The sequence below is a fragment of the Charadrius vociferus genome, unplaced genomic scaffold (genome assembly GCF_000708025.1).
Source record: "Charadrius vociferus isolate BGI_N301 unplaced genomic scaffold, ASM70802v2 scaffold272, whole genome shotgun sequence".
Taxonomy (NCBI): Eukaryota; Metazoa; Chordata; class Aves; order Charadriiformes; family Charadriidae; genus Charadrius; species Charadrius vociferus.
The window spans coordinates 1,814,651-1,833,054 of NW_009647421.1; the positions used below are offsets into that span (position 1 = coordinate 1,814,651).

At 38.5% G+C, this 18,404-nt stretch overlaps 1 protein-coding gene across 1 annotated transcript in view; it reads left to right on the plus strand.

Annotated features, from left to right (window-relative positions):
* The window catches only part of FER (fer (fps/fes related) tyrosine kinase), a 164,170-nt gene that overhangs the window by 15,466 nt on the left and 130,300 nt on the right, over window positions 1-18,404 (plus strand). The window contains exons 5-6 of the mRNA XM_009880479.1: window positions 14,936-15,119; window positions 17,597-17,734. Of these exons, the coding sequence (XP_009878781.1) occupies window positions 14,936-15,119; window positions 17,597-17,734 (322 nt within the window). The remainder of the gene's footprint in view (window positions 1-14,935; window positions 15,120-17,596; window positions 17,735-18,404) is intronic.

An 18,404-nucleotide genomic window follows, 5' to 3' on the forward strand; every position in this document is an offset into this window, starting at 1 on the left:
GGGGGGAGGTATGTAGGTGTGTACTGGGAATGCACAGCATGTTCCTGTGCATAATTGGGGCATTAAGGCAGGCAAAATATAAGACAAAAACTGATTAGATTGTTTTTTCCATAATTAAACGGACAGCCCTCTGAAATCTTTTGGATGTGTGACACTGAGAAAAAATGGTGTACACTTCTTACAACAGTGGTCCAAAATAACACTTACAGATTGTGTACAGCTCTGAGCCTACAATGCTGTGCTAACATCAGTGATGCTGAGTTACGTGGTAAATAGAGTGCGGCATGTTAATGTTGTTGCTGCAGGAAAACATATCAAACCAAAATTTATGTCAGTTGTTAAAGATGTTGTTTGGCTAATGAAGAAGTCACAAAGCTTCTAAAAAGATTTTGTAAATAATGGGTAAAGAACACAAAATGGAAACTGTAGAACAATTGTAGGTATCGTGTGATATCTCATTACAATTTGAGTCTCATTTGATTGGATCAGTAACTGCTTCCACTTAAATTTGCTATTTTCACACTTATTTTTGTTTCTGCAGAGCTGTGCATCTTTATTAAGTGTAGTTCAGCGTGTGTCTGTGGGGGCTTCTAATGTTTTCATCCTTGATTTTTTTTTTTTTTTGATTAAACACCAGTTATCACTATATAAAAAAAATCTTAAATAAGGAAATGATGAGTACTTGAAATCATAAACAATAATTGGCTCTCTTCCTTACATTTAAAAAAATATTGAAAAACATTAATTCTTACAAATATAGTATCTATTTTTGTAGCTGATTTTGGTGTTAAATTTTGGTGGTTTAAATATGAAATAGTTGCTTTTATATCAGTTTAATGTTACCAGTTGGAATAGAGCCAGTGTAGCTTTGGGAGGTTCATACTGGATTTTAATACAGTATAATCTTTAGCAAAATTTACAGGTTTTGTGTAACAAAACAAAGACACCTGTTTCTGTTACAGGTGTCTGTTGTTTTCTAGTTACTAATTAAATACTGATTGACTATGTAGCAACATTCTTATGTTACAGAATGGATATGAAATAAATAGTAAAGGAAAAATACATTGATTCTAAGTATTTAATTTCATAATTTCATTTTATGCTCCTATGGCAGCATAAAAAAATATTGTATCAGATTTCCCTAGGTTGGTTTGTGTTACCTGACAATGTTGTGATTTAGAGGAGACTAGAAATATTAACAGTATACCTGATGCATTATACAGCATTGCATCTGCTGGAAGAATGTTTTCCGATCCCTGCAACGCTTGTGATTTAATACTTCAGAATTGATGTGACTTCTGTGGTACATACTGAAGTTGCGTGACAGCATAAGCTATATCTATGATAAATAAGGAAGCTGTTGAAAAAGCTTTCATTAAATCAAATTATTGTCCTACTATTCTTTGTAATAGCTGAGTAGCCAGAAAATACTTTTATTAGTTGGTTGGTGCATTCATTCTGAGATGCCTGTAAAATTGTGATTATACTACTGCATTTCCTGGTGGCATGTGTTGCCTTTAGTTATTGCTGAGATCAGGGAAACTCCTAGTGGGGTATTTTTTTGAGTTTATTTTTGACTGAAATTCTCACATTGTTAAGACAAAACAAGTAACACTGACTGAACTGGTCTGTCTTATTCACAGATGTCAGCAGACTGGGTGGATTTCAAATTAATACCCCATTGTAAGCATTTCAACTCAGACACTACCAGTGCTTGCAAGGGCTAGAGTTGTTTCTTTTGTGTAAAATAAAGCTTCTAGAGTAGGAAAGCCCAGGTAGTGTAGAGCCAAGAGAACCTACTGACTTCTTGTGGAGTGTGGGACCAGTATGGGCATATTGTTTCCACTCAGCGTGGACATGCAGACTCAGGATGTGCTCTCCTCAATCCCCACAGACCAGCACTCGTAAATCTTGAGAATTTACTGGTGGTGCTTACTAGCTCAAACATCTGGCGGCAGTTCAAAAGACTGCACTTTAATTTTTATTTTTATGCTATGTTATTTATGTTAGCATTAAGCAGATAACTTTACTGAACTAATTCTTAACTCAGAAGTTTAGGTCTGTTCTTCTGTAAATTTGAGATCTGTAAGTATATACAAATAGTTTTTTCCCATTAGAAGTCTATTTGTTATTTGTAGTCATTACTTCGTTAGATAAGGTTTGGGAAAAACTTCTTATCCTCTTCTCTGAAATAAGCTGAGTGGAGGAGGGAGTGGGTGATGTTATTTGTTTGAGAAAGACATTCATGTAAGCCTTTTGCAAGACATAAAAGGGAAAAAGACCTTAGAGATTAAAAGCCAAAATCCTGTCTTCTTTCTCTCTGTCTTTGTGACTTTGGTCTTGTGAAAACCATGTTAATTAAGAGCACTGCATTTGCATCCCTTCATTTGAAGAGCGATGATAAGGCTGGACATTCAGTAAATTTCCTAGTTTCCGTCCTGAGACAGAACTAACAATCAAAGCCATCCTAGTTTAGTTGCAGCAGTTTGCATAAAAAGTACTTTGTAGATCGGTATAAATTATTTTTAAAGTCTCCTGACTTCTGGGCACAAGTATAAATTGGGAGAGGAGTGGCTGTGGAGCAGCCCTGCAGAAAGGGATCTGGGGGTGCTGGTCAGCAGAAGGCTCAATAGGAGTCAGCAGTGTGCCCTGGCAGCCGAGAGGGCAAAACCCTTCCTGGGGTGCATCAAACCCAGCACAGGCAGCTGGTCAAAAGAGGGGATTATCCCACTGTATTTAGCATTGGTGTGGTATTCAATGGTAGTCAAATACCTTGAGTATTGTGTACAGTTCTGGGCTCCGCAGTTCAAGAAGGCTGTGAAGGTCCTTGAATGTGTCCAGAGGAGGGCATGAAAGCTGGTGGAAAGATTGGAAGGCATGTCCTGTGAGGAGCTGCTGAGGATTTTGGGCTTGTCTGGTTTGGAGAAAAGGAGTCTGAGGGGTGACCTCGTTGCTCTCCACAGCTTCCTGAGGAGGAGAAGTGGAGAGGGAGGTGCTGATCTCTTCTCCCTGGGATCCAGTGACAGTGACATGGGAGCAGCACAAAGCTGCCTCAGGGGAGGTTTAGACTGAATGTTAGGAAACATTTCTTTACCAAGAGGCCTGCTCTCTGGAACAGGCTTCCCAGAGAGGTGGTTGGTGCCCTGTGCAGTGATGCCTCAGTGTATTAAGGGCATTGTCCAAATGCCTCTTAAAACATGCTTTCACCTTTGGTCAGCCCTGAATTGGTGAGGCAGTTGGACCAGGTGATTGTTGAAGATTCCTTCCAACTGAAATATTCTAGTCTAGTCTAGACTAGTGTAGTCTTAGGGAAGTGAAACCAGGCTGAGCATGGGAAACAATGCTTCAAAAGTCGTGTCACTGGGTAAAAGTTGTGTCACTGCTGGTTTTCTTGGGATCAATAAGAACTATTGTATGAGGAAATAATTTTCATAATCATGGTATTCAGATGTGCCTAGCTTTATGTGAAATACTGAATTTAAGCAGATAACATGAGTCAGGAAAGTCACAAAATCAGTGAAATGGGTAATATAGAAAAATCAATTATAAAGCAAAGTCTACAAGCTGTGACTTTCCTATTCAGTGATGAAGACTTGGAAAATTGAAGAAATTATGAGGAAATGCTTCCTATAAGAAACAGAGAAATTAGAGGGTTGCCTCCAAAAGCAGAGGACAACAAATTTTTCTCAAGAATTCACTGTAAATTGTGTTAACATATTCTTCAGTATTGGGAATCAATTACCCTGAGTACGCATAGTTATATTGGTTTGATATATCACTGTAAGGGTAGTCTTTTTTTCTGTCATAGCTAGGTTTTAAAATTATTTGCTTTAATTTAAGAAATGTTCAGTCCAAAATTCACTTAAAGGAGAGATCATGCAGGGATCCCACTAGCATTCCCTCCACTTAACAGTCTGTAGAAGCATATTTAAATCAAGCTTTAGGATTCTTTAATATAAAAATATTTTATTGCTTTAAAAAAATGTTTTTAGAAGACCTATTTGAGAGCCCTGGTCATCTCATTCATGTGTATAAAGAATGTATTCAGTAGAATTATGCAAACAAATAATATAAAGGAATATTTGTTTGTAGGCAGAATGTAATAATGCTCTGTGAAAATGTGTGTCTCCAGAGTTGAAACAAATAAGGAAGTGACTAAATGAGAGGTTTGTTATTGATAAACAAATGCGGAGACAGCAAAATATTCAGAAATTACCTCTCTTATTGAAAATTCTTAAAAATATGTAGATGAAAGGAGAAATGCAGTTCTGGGAAATTATTTGAAAAACTGCTATCATAAACATTGGGAAATGTCTAATAGATCACTATATGCATTGACGGCTTTATAATTTAGTGCTGATATTTACAAAAAAAAAAAGATTCTAGAGCAAACCAAGGAAGAAATGTTTTTTCTGTCTGAAGCATTACCATGTGCTGAAGACTTGCATATTTTCTCAGAGGAGGATTGTTGCTTCATTCAAAAAAAAACCCCAAAACGCCCTGATACTCCCCTCTCTTTTTCCATTTTAAAATTTACTGAAATCAAGTGTTGTGATACTCTAATGAGGTTATAATACAGAAAATTACAACAACTCTATAGCCAAGCTTCTTGGCTTTCCTGGGACTTTGCCTGTCCTCTCTTTAATCCTAACCTATAGATTCTCCATCAGCTCCTCATCCATCCCCAGGCAGAGCCCCATGCATTCCAGCTGCTCTCTCACATAAAGGGCAACTTCCCCTCTGCATCTTCCTGGCCTGTCTTTCCCCGAGAGCCTTTATCTCTCCACTGTAACACTCCAGTCATAGGAGCCATCCCGCCATGCCTCCATGATCCTGACAAGACCATAGCCCTGCAACTGCACACTCATCTCTAACTCATCATTTATTCCCCATGATGCATGCAGTAGTGTACAGGCACCTAAGCATGGCACCCCAGCATGTAGAGTTCCTAGAGAGGATTTGGGGGGATTTTTCCAGTGGTGCCTTGTAGGAACCTCCTAGCCCACATGCACATGCTGAAGATGGCCCCCTCAAGCCCCATTTTGTTGACTTTGCAGTCCCTTCCCATCATGCCACCTCATGCCCTTTTCTCAGCAATCTCATCCATTGCTCCCTCAGGACTGTGGGTCACCCTCTCCCTCCCCTGTCATTCCTAGTTTAAAGACCTCCTAATGAGCTCAGCCATCTTATTAGCAAAAATTGTTTTACCCTGCTTACTAATGTGTGTCTGATCTCCCAAGCAGATGGTGGCCTGCAAACAGGGTCCCATGGTTATAGAACTCAAAACCCTGTTGCCAAAACCAGCTCTGCAGCTACTTATTGATCTGTATTGTCAGTGACCTCCTCACACCGTTTTCCCTCACTGGATTCCCTCACAGGATTGAGGAGGACACCAGCTAGGCCCCTGACGGATGCCCCCAGAGCTCTGTGGTCACTTTTCACACTGTCCAGGTTTCCCCCCGGGAGTATAATTGGTGTCCGCATCTATTATGATATTGCCTTTGTTGTTTTTCCCTGTATTTACACATACCCAGAAATTTCGGTGGATCTGCTTTTTGTGCTTCCTGAAGTAAAGAGGTAGTTATGTGAATTCTTGACATATGTTCTTTTCCTCCAAGTTTCTCTGGGATCGTAAGTCATAGTTTTATTGATGTATAAAGATTTTCTTCCCTGCTATTACTCGTGTAGACCTTCAGGTTGTCCTTCTAATTTTCATTTTGGTTGTCCTGTAATTCTGCTGCTTTTCTATTTCCACAGTTCTAGCACATTTAAGGCTTCTCACTGTGTTTCTATTGGGGGTATGTAACCCTCTGTTCTCATGTCAGATGTGTCTCTGCCTGCTTTTGAAACGAAATTAAATTCATTGTCAAAAACTAGACTTGTGTAATAAAGTGATATTCCCCTTTGTCGGATAGATGTTATCTTCATTAGTGTTTCTTCACTGAAGCCAAAGGTCATGTTTCAATGCCAGGAGCTGTAAATCCATAAAGTTAATTAATCTGTTGTGAGCTAAGCCTTTACAATGATCTCTGTTGCCTCTTTCATGAATACTTTGTCATCACTTCTGAACGGCTGAAGGTCATACCTATTGGTATCACTAACGTTCCCAAGAGTGAGAGGCAATGGGCAGTCCTTCTTGAAATACTGTAACATTGGACTCCAGACAGACTTTTTCCTGAGGTTTATGAGAACTGGACAAGAAATTCTAATTGTAGACATTCCAAAAGGTGCCTAACTGATAGATTTGCGTTGTTTTCACAAACTATTTAGTATTTCAGTTACGCTTCCTCAAAAAGCAATTATCACAGAATGGTCAGGGTTGGAAGGGACCTCTGGAGATCATCTAGACCACCCCCCCTGCCACAGCAGGGTCACCTACAGCAGGTTGCACAGGACAGCGTCCAAGCAGGTTTTGAATGTCTCCAGAGTGGGACACTCCACAGCCTCTCTGGGCAGTCTGTGCCAGTGCTCTGCCACCCTCAAAGTAAAGAAGTTCCTCCTCATGTTAAGATGGAACTTCCTGTGTTCAAGTTTGTGCCTGTTACCTCTTGTCCTGTCACTGGGCACCACTGAAAAAAAACTGTTCCCATCCCCCTGGCATCCTCCCTTGAAGTATTTATAAGCATTGATAAGATGCCCCCTCAGTCTTCTTTTCTCTGGACTAAAAAGCCCCAAGTCTGTCAGCCTTTCATATGAGAGATGTTCTAATCCCCTAATCATCTTTGTAGCCCGTTGCTGGACCCTCTACAGCAGTTCCCTGTCCTTCTTGAACCGGGGAGCCCAGAATTGGACACAATCTCCAGATGTGGCCTCACCAGGGCAAAGTAGAGGGGGAGGCTAATCTCCCTTGACCTGCTGGCCACACTCTTCTTGGTGCACCCCAGGATGCCGTTTACCTTCTTGGCCACCAGGGCACATTGCTGGCTCATGGTCATCCCGTTGTCCACCAGGACTCCCAGGTCCCTTTCCACAGAGCTGCTCTCCAGGAGGTCAGCCCCTCACCTATACTTATGCATGGGGTTATTCCTCTCCAGTTGTAGTACCCTACTGTTGTCGTTTGACCTAAGCCTGGAACAAAGAACCATGCTGCCGCTTGCTCCACTCCTACAGCTGTGGGCAAAATCGGAACAAAAAGGCAAAAGCTTGTGGGTTGAGATAAAGGCAGTTTAACAGAACAGCAAAAGGAAGAGAAAACAATAACAATAACACAGGTAAAGGAACATACAAATGTGATTACAGTGCCACTGCTCACCGACCAGACCCGGACCGCTGCAGCCTGCTGCAAGCCACAACTTCCCGCCCTAAAACCTGGGCATGGCTCACATGGCATGGAATACCTGGTTCCCCTGCCAGCTCCTTGGGAAAATTAACCCCATGCCTGCTGGAACCAGGACACCTACACTTGCCCTTGTTGAATTTCATGAGGTTTCTCTCTGCGCAACTCTCCAGCCTGTCCAGGTCACACTGAATGGCAACACAGCCTTCTGGTGTGTCAGCTGCCCCTCCCAGTTTGTGTCATCAGCAATCTTGATGATGGTACATTCTATCCTTTCATCCAGGTCATTGATGAATATATTGAACAGGACTCGACTTAGTACTGACCCCTGGGGAATACCACTTGTTACAGACCTCTGACTAGACTCTGTGCCACTAATCAAAACCCTCTGAGCTCTATCTGTCAGCCAGTTTTCAATCCACCCCACTGTCCTTTCATCTGACCTACACTTCGCAAGCTTGCCCATCAGGATGATGTGGGAGATGGTGACGAAAGCCTTGCTGAAGTCAAGGTAGACACCATCCACTGCCCTCCCCTCATCTGTCCGTCCAGTCATGCCATCGTAGAAGGCTATCAGATTAGTCAGACATGACTTCACCTTGGTGAATCCACGTTGACTACTTCTGATAACTTTCTTTTCCTCCAGATGCTTGGAGATGATGCTCAGAGTGAGCTGTTCCATCATCTTTCCAGGGATGGATGTGAGGCTGTCTGGCCTGTAGTTTCCTGAGTGTTCCTTCTTGTCCATTTTGAAAACTGGAGTGACATTGGCTTCCCTGCAGTCCTTGGGCACCTAACCTGTTCTCCAGGACCTTTCAAAGATGATGGAGAGTGGCCCAGCAATGGCTTCCCCCAGTTCCCTCAGCACTTGAGGGTGCATCCCATCAAGCCCCATGGTCTTGTGGATATCCAGTTTACTTTGTTGTTCTCTAACCTGTTCTTCTTCAACCAAGGGAAAGCCTTCCTCCAGACTTTCTCTGTTACCCACAAATTATGGGACTCCCCAGGACAGGCCCAAGCAGTAAAGGCTGAAGCAAAGAAGGCATTCAGCAACTCTGCCTTCTCTGCATCATCTGTCACCATGGCACCTGTCTCATTCAACAATTATGATATTTATTGTCTTTTAAGGGCTAACACTTGAAGATGCAACAATTTGAGAGAGCATCTCAAGTATGAGTACATGCTTAGACATTGACAAGTTTTTAGCTTTCTGTGTCTTAAGTTTTTATTCTGTAATTTTTTTCTCCTTTCCTGTCCTCAAAGGTCCCAAAGAAACAAGTCAAATAAAAAAAAAAAGCCAACTTAAGAACAGATAGCTTCACAACTGATACTTCTAGGAGATCTTCTACGTGATTTTTCTTACCATTGTTGCAAAGCAACACTGAGTGGAAAAAATACAGGCTTTCTGTAGAGTGGGATGTCATTGGTCCTGGTTTTTGTCTGAGCTGAAAGGCTGATTTGTTGCATTTGCAATGAAACAGGAGTTCAGGGCTTATGGTAGTGTATCCACTGAAGTATAATGTTGAGCTTTTTTGCTAGCAGCTGGTCTACAATGTAGACATAAATAATTTCTTACTGCGTTCAGTTTTGGAATTCTTTGGGATATCTTTCTGTAGTTAGCAATCCAAAATGTTTCGGGTTGAGCTTTTGATTTTAAGGGGAAAACTTTGTATTTCATATTAGTCCACTCTGAGATGCTGTCTCTCTTTGAAAAGAATAGATCTTTAAGAAAATAATTTTGCCTTGCCCATAAGATTTAGCTGTAGGACTGTAACTAAAGCAGTTTCGTTGGAATTTTTTGTTGCAACAACAGTAGATGTAACCCTTGGTCCTTAGTTTAACGTTTGCTATCATGAAGCTGGGTTTGAAATCTGAACCTTGTACTAAGTCTTGACTTGAGTCTTAAATGTCACACTATGGGTAACCTTCAGGAGGTGGATCCTTGTCCTGTGCGAATTAGTGGGCGCTTTATGCTGTACTGCACAGCCTGAGAATTTTGCTGTTAGATTAAAATATAAAAACTTATAATGCAAAGTTGAAGACCTCACAAGTGTTAAATTTTATTGAAATCTGTGATAAGTAAGTGTAGTGAACGTGTAAGGGAACACGAGCCTTGACTTATGGATTTTGACAAACCAGAGAAAGTTGCAAGAGGGTAAAAACCTGAGCTGTTCAGTATAACTATTTCTTTTTAATCCAAAATATCTGTGAAAATTTTCTGTGTTTGCAATGTTTATTTTCTGAACGTCAGTTTCTGTGATGCATTTGCACTATACATTTATGCTTATTTAAAAAAAAGTGAAGTGAACAATGTGAAATGAAATTTTTCTCAGTCGGTCTCAATTGGTTGTCCTATCCAGTTTCTTCCATTCTAGGTCAATATTAGGCTGATACGTACAATTATAAGAACTTTGGAGTAGCAAATCTGCCTTTTTAATAGAAAATACCCTAAAACATTTTTTTCTGGATGGCTCTGTTGTGTTGTATGTAGTAAAATCTTAAAGGAGTTTTTATTAGAAATTGAAATATTTGACTCTCTAGAATGTTTTAAAAAGAATGCCATCCTTTTCTTTGCAAATGTCAGACTTTCATAATTGAATTTTACAAGCTTCATAATACTGTTTATGGTGTGACATATTGTATACACAGTCAGTTTCTATAAACATTAAGCAGCTTTGTCAACAACTGATGGCAGTAGAATTATAATTAGATCTATTTATGAAATTCATTATACAGATAAAGAAAATTGGATGTTTTCCTGTGTGCTAATTGACATGTAGAACAACTGTGTACTCTGCCTCACTGCCTTTTGCTGCTTTAAAAAATAAATTACAATATGGAAATAATTCTGTAGCTGTGTTTCTTGTATTAATTATAGGTCCAAAGGCTGTATTTAAAAGTTGAGCATATATGATAATTTGATTTATTTTGCAATTAGTTGAGGTGTTGTACTGAGGAATAATGTATAGCCAAGGAATTTAGTCCTCAAGGCAGATGGGAAAATGGTATAGTTTAGCTATTAGTGAGGTTTCTGAAAGGTAGATAGTGTTGTACATCTCTGTAGTTATGTGGCTATGATCATTCTTAGTGTAAATTTTCAGTTTAGTGTAACTGTTGAAGGCTGTTTGTTGTGGTTCATAGGTCAGAAGCCTCTACTGATGTTACACACTAATTTGACATAGGCTGATTTTTGGTAAGCTGAAAGCTGGTAGGGGATGTATTTCAAAGACATGCGTGGACAAGTTGTAGGTTTTAAGCTCTTAAACTATGACACATGGAGATAATTTTAGATTATGTAATCTAGGGCATGCTTGAATAGGAGTGGCCAAACATACAGTACACCCAAGAAACAATCCAGCATTTCTGCCTCTGCTACCACCTTGTCTCCCTCTTCTTGTTTCCCTGGCCACTGTTTCTCTCAAGGGAATGGGCCAGGGCAAGCATAACTTGGTGCTCCCAGCTTTGGCTTCCAGCTGCCTTGTCATCTCCTCTTTCATCTAGTCCCTCCCTATACTTTGTCTACCACTTGACTTTTTTGCCTCCAAACCTTCTTCAGTCACTTTGCGTTGTTTCCTCATGTCCACATGCCTCTCATTCTCCAGAATGACCTTATAGTGTACATGGCTTGGTCTGCAGACGACCAGGTTGACACTGTAGGCTACTGTATTTGGAAACTGAGTGTGTGTGATACTTTGATTTATTCTGAAATTAGTTGAGGTGTTCTGGTGAGGAATAATGCATATAGAGAAGGAATTTAGTCCTCAAGGCAGATGCAAAAATAGGATTGTATACCATTCCATTATACTGGTGCGTTGGTGTCAGACATGCACGTTTGGTGGTATCTGACTTCTGGGATGTTATTCTGGGTGTGATGTGTTGGATTTTTTCCTCCAAATAATCTATATTTAATTTAGAAATAAACAATGCAATGTGTTTATGTTTTGGGGAAATAAAAAAATTAGTCTTCCCATGAAACATGAGTTTTGATTGTTTGCCCAAGACAAAATCTGTTACCTCTGGCAAAGTTTTAGAGACAGCTGAGATTTTTGTCTCTCCAAAACTGTTTTACAGAAATTTCCAAAGTGGATTGTTTCATTCATACCTAAACGAAAAGTACTTCTCTGGTAGCAACTCTGGAGATCTGTCTTTGTTGTGCAGAGTAACTTTGCTCATTTAGCTAAACTGCAGTGTAAGAAATCTGCTCCTTCCATGTATAAAACTAGGTCAGCTGCTAGAGTGTTTTAAATTAAATGACAAACATAATATCCTTTTGAAGTAATTTTTATTACTGTGTGTTTAAAATGTAACTGACAGTGATGAGGTAGCAAATGTCTAGAGAGCCCTACTGGAGGACGAACAGATAGACAGCTGTCTCAACTTCGCGGTAATTTGTTACCTAGGGAGATCCTGAGTCAGAAGTGCTGTCTCTCTTAGTTCTTAGCAGCTTTTCAGGGTTTTTTTTCTGTCTACACATGTCCATTCACTATTAAACCCCATAAGTTTTTCATGCTTACAGTAACTTTGACCAAAAGATTGCATGGGTTAGCTACATCTAGTTGAAGAAGAATGTCCTTTGTTTTTAACAAAATACATACTATTTCCATATAATGCCTTACAGTTGTTACATTGAAAGAGGTTGAGAAGGTCTGTTAACCGTGTGTCCCCTCTCCCATGTTGCTCCTCAGGCTCCTTGTGCTTCGTGAGTCCTCATTTTAGTTGTTCCATCTGGATTCCTTGTGTTTCCCACCTTTTAATGCTTGATGCTGTTCTCTAACCCTTTCCTGTTTCAAACGCCCTCCTTGAGGTAAAAGAACTGCATACTGTTTTATGTGGAGTTAATCAGTGGCATAATGACACTGTCTAGTCCTTTGCTAAATAACATCTTGTGGGATGGCTGCTGAATACTGAGTTAACGTTTCCATTGATCTTTCTGTACTAACTCTGAGATCTCATTCCTGAGTGCATTCAGTATGCTTACAAAAGATTACTAAGCTCGAGTATTTTTTTACCCATATGTATCTTCATAAATATTCACACTATAATTTACCATTTTGTAATTTAATCAGTACATCTTAAGGTTTTTTTTCCAGTTCTTTGCATTTGGTTCCCCTATTTGCTTCCTTCAGACAGCATCTTCGTCATTATCTTTGTAAGCTCATGTATGAGGACCCAACTGATATTCCTGGGGTACTCCACTGAGTGCCTGCTTTCTCCTGTAACAACTGATCGTAGTATTTCAGCTAAAACTTTCTCAACTTCCTTCAAAGTTCCAAAGCTAAGCACCACCCAGTACTCGTAGTTTCTTCTTATTTCATTTATTCTCTAACCTCTTCTTCTGACACCTCAGAAGAGAGAGCTTCGTTGACTCTTTCATAAAGAGGCATTTTGGCCTGGAAATCTCTGAAGGTTTTTCATAGTGAACACAGATGCAAAAAAAAAGCCTGCTTTTTTTTTTTTTCCTACCAGCTCCTTTTATATAGTGACTGTCCTTTATATTTTCTTGCAAGGTTGCTGACTTCAATGTATGTAAAAGAGGATTTGTTACTGTTTTACAAGTTTTTCCCTCAACATTTTTTTTGCTGTACCTTAATGTGTTTGTGTATTTTAATTTATTGGAGTTCACAATCCTTTGTGTATTTCTAATATGACACCATTTCAGCTTTTCAAGGACTGCTCAAAGGCCTCTGTTCTGCCGTTTAGCTATGAATGCTTTCTTTTTCTTTTTTAGTCGACTACTTTGCAATAGATGGTAGAAATGTTAAAGTCCAATCTTTTTTATTACTTAAATTATTTTAAGATTAAAAGAAATGTAGCAGTCTGAATGAGATTCGTTTAGTTAGTGTATGCTTATCTGTGCAGGTGATTGTGAATCTGCACTTGAGAATTGCAGGTACAGGATTCATTTAAAATGCCTTTAGTTCCTGAAAAAGTAATGAGACAATTCATAAATATCAAGAAGATTAGAAGGATATGAGTTAGAGTTTATGTGTCTCAGTAAGGCATCATGTCAAAATAGTCTCATAACCTTTTATGACAAGGGCAGTGCATGATCCAGTTGAAAGTATTGTAGTAGAGGTGCACAACTGTTGGCATAAAGCTGCCTGGAGAACGGTTGTTAATGAGGTCCTGTCAGAATAATGTATCCTATGGGATTTTGCAGGATGTATGTTGAGATTAGGTTTGGGTGGTCTTTCGGTGTTTCATTACTTTGTTTCAGAGTTTATTAAATTATTATTATTATTATTAATATTATTAAATACACAGGCAGCAATATGCCTTGAAGGGATTGAAAGTGCACTGAAGGGCAGCCATAGAGTTAAAATAATTTGATAAACTGAGAAATGAGTCTCAAAAAGATAGCGTTACTTGGCAGGATCAGATGCTAAAGCAAAAGTAATGAGTGATGCCATGTTTGTATAGTCTTTGAAAAAAACCATGTTTTTTGGTTTTGTTTTAATTTTGATTTTCTTATCTTTTTATGAGCTAGAAGTGTCTTGAATGTAGAGTTATTCTTTAGCTTTGAGCCTTGATTGAAGATGCACTTGTGTAAGGTTGTGAACCAGTCAACTGCAAAAAGACAACAGGACATATAAAAGAAGACCTGTAGGTCCATTAGTATGAGGTTTGGAAGACTGGGCAGAAGAGGAGAGTATGTAATCTAATATATAAAAGATGGATTGCAGAGGATGGTAGAATCTATTTCTCGTACCCATGGCACATATGAAGTAAATAAGGGTTTAAATTAAAGCGGTTAAGATTTACGTTGGAGAGTGAAGGGGCAGGGAGGCGGGGGAGTGCTTTCAGCTGGCCTGAATGATACTAGGAAGTTGCAAAGTTATCTGTCATTGAAGATCTTAGGAAAATCATAAAAATATTTGCCATATTTTTGTGCAGTTACTGTAGCAAAGAATAGAATAGGTGACCTGTTGAAGTACCTTGTAGCTCTCAGGTTCAGCACTGAACAGGTCTTGTCAGCATGCACTTGAGGACTTTTAGTCTCTACTAGTGTAGAGATGAGGTCGTGGGGCCAACCTCCTGATCATGATACTGACAATGATAAGGAAATGTTAAGTTGTAGTAGATAAGCTGCCCATTTTGGACAGGAGTAACAGTATGAGAGTTCAGCTACTTTTTTATAGACTGCACCATTGCTTTATTGGGATGATATGTAGCAATAGAATTTTTGCCCACAATAAACAACAGATTTTTTCATGATGATTCATTAATCATGGATCTGACCTATTAGGACATCTTTTTCTTTCTTCATTAAAAAATGTTTATTTGCTTTGAGGCTAATAAAAGATTAGCTTTGTGATAGTTGTGTATGAGTTTTGTTCATTATTCTTCATAGTTATATTATTTTTATACCTGTGTAGATAGTGGTTTTCATATACTTTAGATAAAGAATTTTCATATTTCTGCTCAAGGGAAGTACAGCAGTTTTTTTCTTACTTAGTCTTTTAATTAGAAAACCCAGACATTTGATCTTACTAATAACCTGAAAATGGTCAAATTTTACCTTCTTCAGAGCAGTTACCTGAAAAGACTACTGTTGAAAAAGGTGCAAACTTACCATAAAACTAATAGATTTATGTCATCTACAAGTTTGTGTACTTTTAAGTCACCACGGGCATTTTTCTTTTTTTTGTTTTCTTTTAGGAAAGGAGACTGAGAAAGCCAAAGATCGGTGTGATAAAGCCACTATGAAGCTTCATATGTTGCATAATCAGTATGTGTTGGCACTGAAAGGAGCACAGTTACATCAGCACCAGTATTATGATACTACGCTTCCTCTGTTACTTGATTCGCTACAGAAGATGCAAGAAGAAATGATTAAAGCTCTGTAAGATATATTCTTATATATTTTTAACTTGTGGAATTTTATATGTGTAGTATTTTGATTCATTTATATGATTATTTGAAAATGATAAACTGTGATTAATTGATTCTATATTACGAGGTAACAAAAAAGTCTGTCGAAATAATGCAGACAGTAGTTTCGAATGGTTACTTAAACACTCTAGCAAGACACTGTCTTCTCATAAAACTTCAGATCTTACAGATTAACGGCAGTGTTTATAGCTGAGCTCACGCTTTGTTGTTCAGCTGGTATGCTATAAGTTTGTTGCCTCTCTGGTAGTCTTATTTTTATGAAGTTCTACCAGCAGCAAAGTTCGTTTAAACTGGCCAGCTGTCTTGAAAGTCATTGTGGAGGACAGCCTGGCAGATGCATTGTTAATCATATGTTTGGGAGAAGTAGAAGGATCATATAAACCTGATCTCACTGTAAGGAATCCAACCTTAAAAACAGAATTATCTTTTTCCTGAAAGATCATTTTTTACATCATTACAGAAGGTGTGCAAACTGGTGATCTCTGAGAACAGACAATGAGGATCTTGAGCCCTCTTTTCTGGTTTGTAACCACTGTGCTGCCGCTTTGTCTTTCCTGAAGAATGGGAGTTGCTTAGGGAGTCTGTTCCGTAGGTGATTTTCTGGGTTGTTATTTAAATCACTTAGCCTAAAAGAAAGAGCAGTTACCTTTTTTTTTGGTAGGTGGTGTTCATTTAGATGTGAGGCACTCTTTTTAAACTCATTTTTACCTTACCTTACCTTATCTGAAGTCTACATTCATCTTAACTTCAGCACAGGGGAAGTGAGGGAGAGTTGGGGATTTCACGCTTCACATGCTTACTTGGTGCAGGCACCATTAACTGCCCTATGCAGTATCATATTAGTTAATTTAATTCTGGTGCAGGTATAGAAATGAAATAGACCTTTGCAGTATCTCTGTACAGTCCTTTTAATCTTAATTTTGTATGTAAAATTTGTGTGCTGTAATTAAGGTGATTTTTCAGAATTGTGAGATATAATAGTTCACTGAAGAATTTTATGATGGAACAAGAACCTATTGAACCCACTTACCATTGCTATGTCTGCAGTAAAAAAGTGTAAAAATATTTTTGTCACTACATAGACATTTTTTGTGAGATCTAAATGTATTGGAAAATTACCCCTTTTCAGTGTACAATAAAAGGTAGTGATTTCAGGTGTAGAGCTTGGTGTGGTCATCTGTGTGAAACATACTTGCTTCATAATCCTGATTTTTGCAGATGAACTAGTTTGGTAAACTTGAAGTGTAGATTAACATTGCTAATGAATTTTTTTTTTTTTTTTTTGGTAATTGACATAAATTCCCTTTCTCTTTGATACAGCATTGCTGTAGTTGACATTTGCCTATCATTTCGTCCCACTTTTTGAACTATTTTGTGGAACTTGTTCACATATGTTCTTCACAGGCAAGGCAAGATTTGATGTCTTCTCTTGTCTGTTTTCTCCTCAGGAAAAGTATTCAAAAAATCCAATCACTTAAATTTTTTTTACACAGTAAACATAACTTGAGATCTTATCCATGAAAATTCTATTGATATTTCTTTCTGTGCATCTTCCTCTGTGCTGGCCAAAGTTCACTGGTAGTTTAAGAAAGTTCACTGTGCTTCAGAACCTGGCAAGTGAGCAAGTTTGTCAAAGATAAAATTAAATTAGGAAATGATTATGAGGGTTCGTTTACGGAAGGCTAAAAGTTAAATAGAATAGGAGAATGTTCTGAGGATGTGTTACTGGATGCTATTAAGAGTAGCAGCACAACATCACCTATTCCTTTACCATTCCCTATTCCTTTGGTTTTTCCCACTCTTGGAAACAGGTTAAAGCAACACTGGATGGCTTACACTTTCTTACAGGAACTTATTGCTTGATTTTGTTTCTTCTTGTAAATACATGCTAATTTGTAATTTATGCTTATTTTTGTCTGAGTGACAAATCATAAAGTAAAGGTGTGAAAGAAGATAGTTGCAACAATAAAGAAAACTGGTTTTTACAGGAAATACACAGTTTTGTGACTCATTTTGCCTTATGCCAGAATATGTTTATTTTGTCAGTCAGAACATCAAAAGCTTTAGTGTAGGTCATAACAAGCATAGTAAGGCCTTTGTGAAGAGGAGTTTCATCAGTGATCTGTATAGCTTCCTTTTCCTTGTGATTTCTACAGTTTTTAGTTTAGCTATCCTGTATGTAGATACACTGAAATCAATACAGGGAGCTTGGTCTTAGGGACTTCTCACTCATTCATAGCCAGTCTGTAAAGAAAAGGCCACAGTTGATCTGTTGTTTCTTTGAGTAATACATTGTCTTATTTTTTCCCTTTTTAGCCAGTTGCACCAAGAGTTTGTAGAAATAGCAAATTGAAAGTTTGAAGCATCTTCCATGCCATCTATGCCTTCAGTGCCATGTTATACACTAGAATTTTTTTTCCTCTCTAGAAAAGGAATCTTGGATGAGTATAGCCAGATCACCAGTCTTGTAACAGAAGAGATTGTGAATGTCCATAAAGAGATCCAGACCTCAGTGGAACAGATCGACCCTAACTCTGAGTATAATGACTTCATAGATACTCACAGGTATACATTTTTATCTTGATGTACATGCTTATGTTTCTTTTTAAGAAAACCTGCATTAAGGAGCAACACTGCTTAAATGATCTGACTTGAACTTGTTTCTGTTTGGTTCCTTTTACATTGTTACTTGTAAAGCTTTTTAGTTTGAAAATTGTTCTACTTGCACATATAGAAAGCTGGCTGAAGTCAGAGTGTTTCTTTAACCATCCATCTCTTTGGCTGTCTCTGGAAAAACAAAGTTCCAGTCACTGTTATTACATGTGAAGAGCCATAACTTTGGTACTGACAGTGGACTATACATGACAGTGCCCATGCAGCGTGAGCTGCTTTACTGTGTATTTGGATGCAGTTTACATTCTGGGCTAGACTAAGTTGCTCAGCTTTATTTCTCTTACTGCCCAAATTCTAGTTTAAATTTAACTCTAGGTAACTGCACTCTGCAGTTATTGCAGGTTGAGCAGTGCCTGAGACTACAGAGTATGCAGATCATGCAAGAAATTTTTTACTTTAAAAATAAACTGTATTTGCCATGTATTGAACTGTTACTCTGTATTAGTATATGCAGAAGTAGTCCTAAGACTACTTGCATTATCTTTTTTGTTGTTACGTGCAAATTGGTAATTGCCACGTGCAGGTTTATAGCAGGATCAGCAGAGTGGACCCATTCACATTG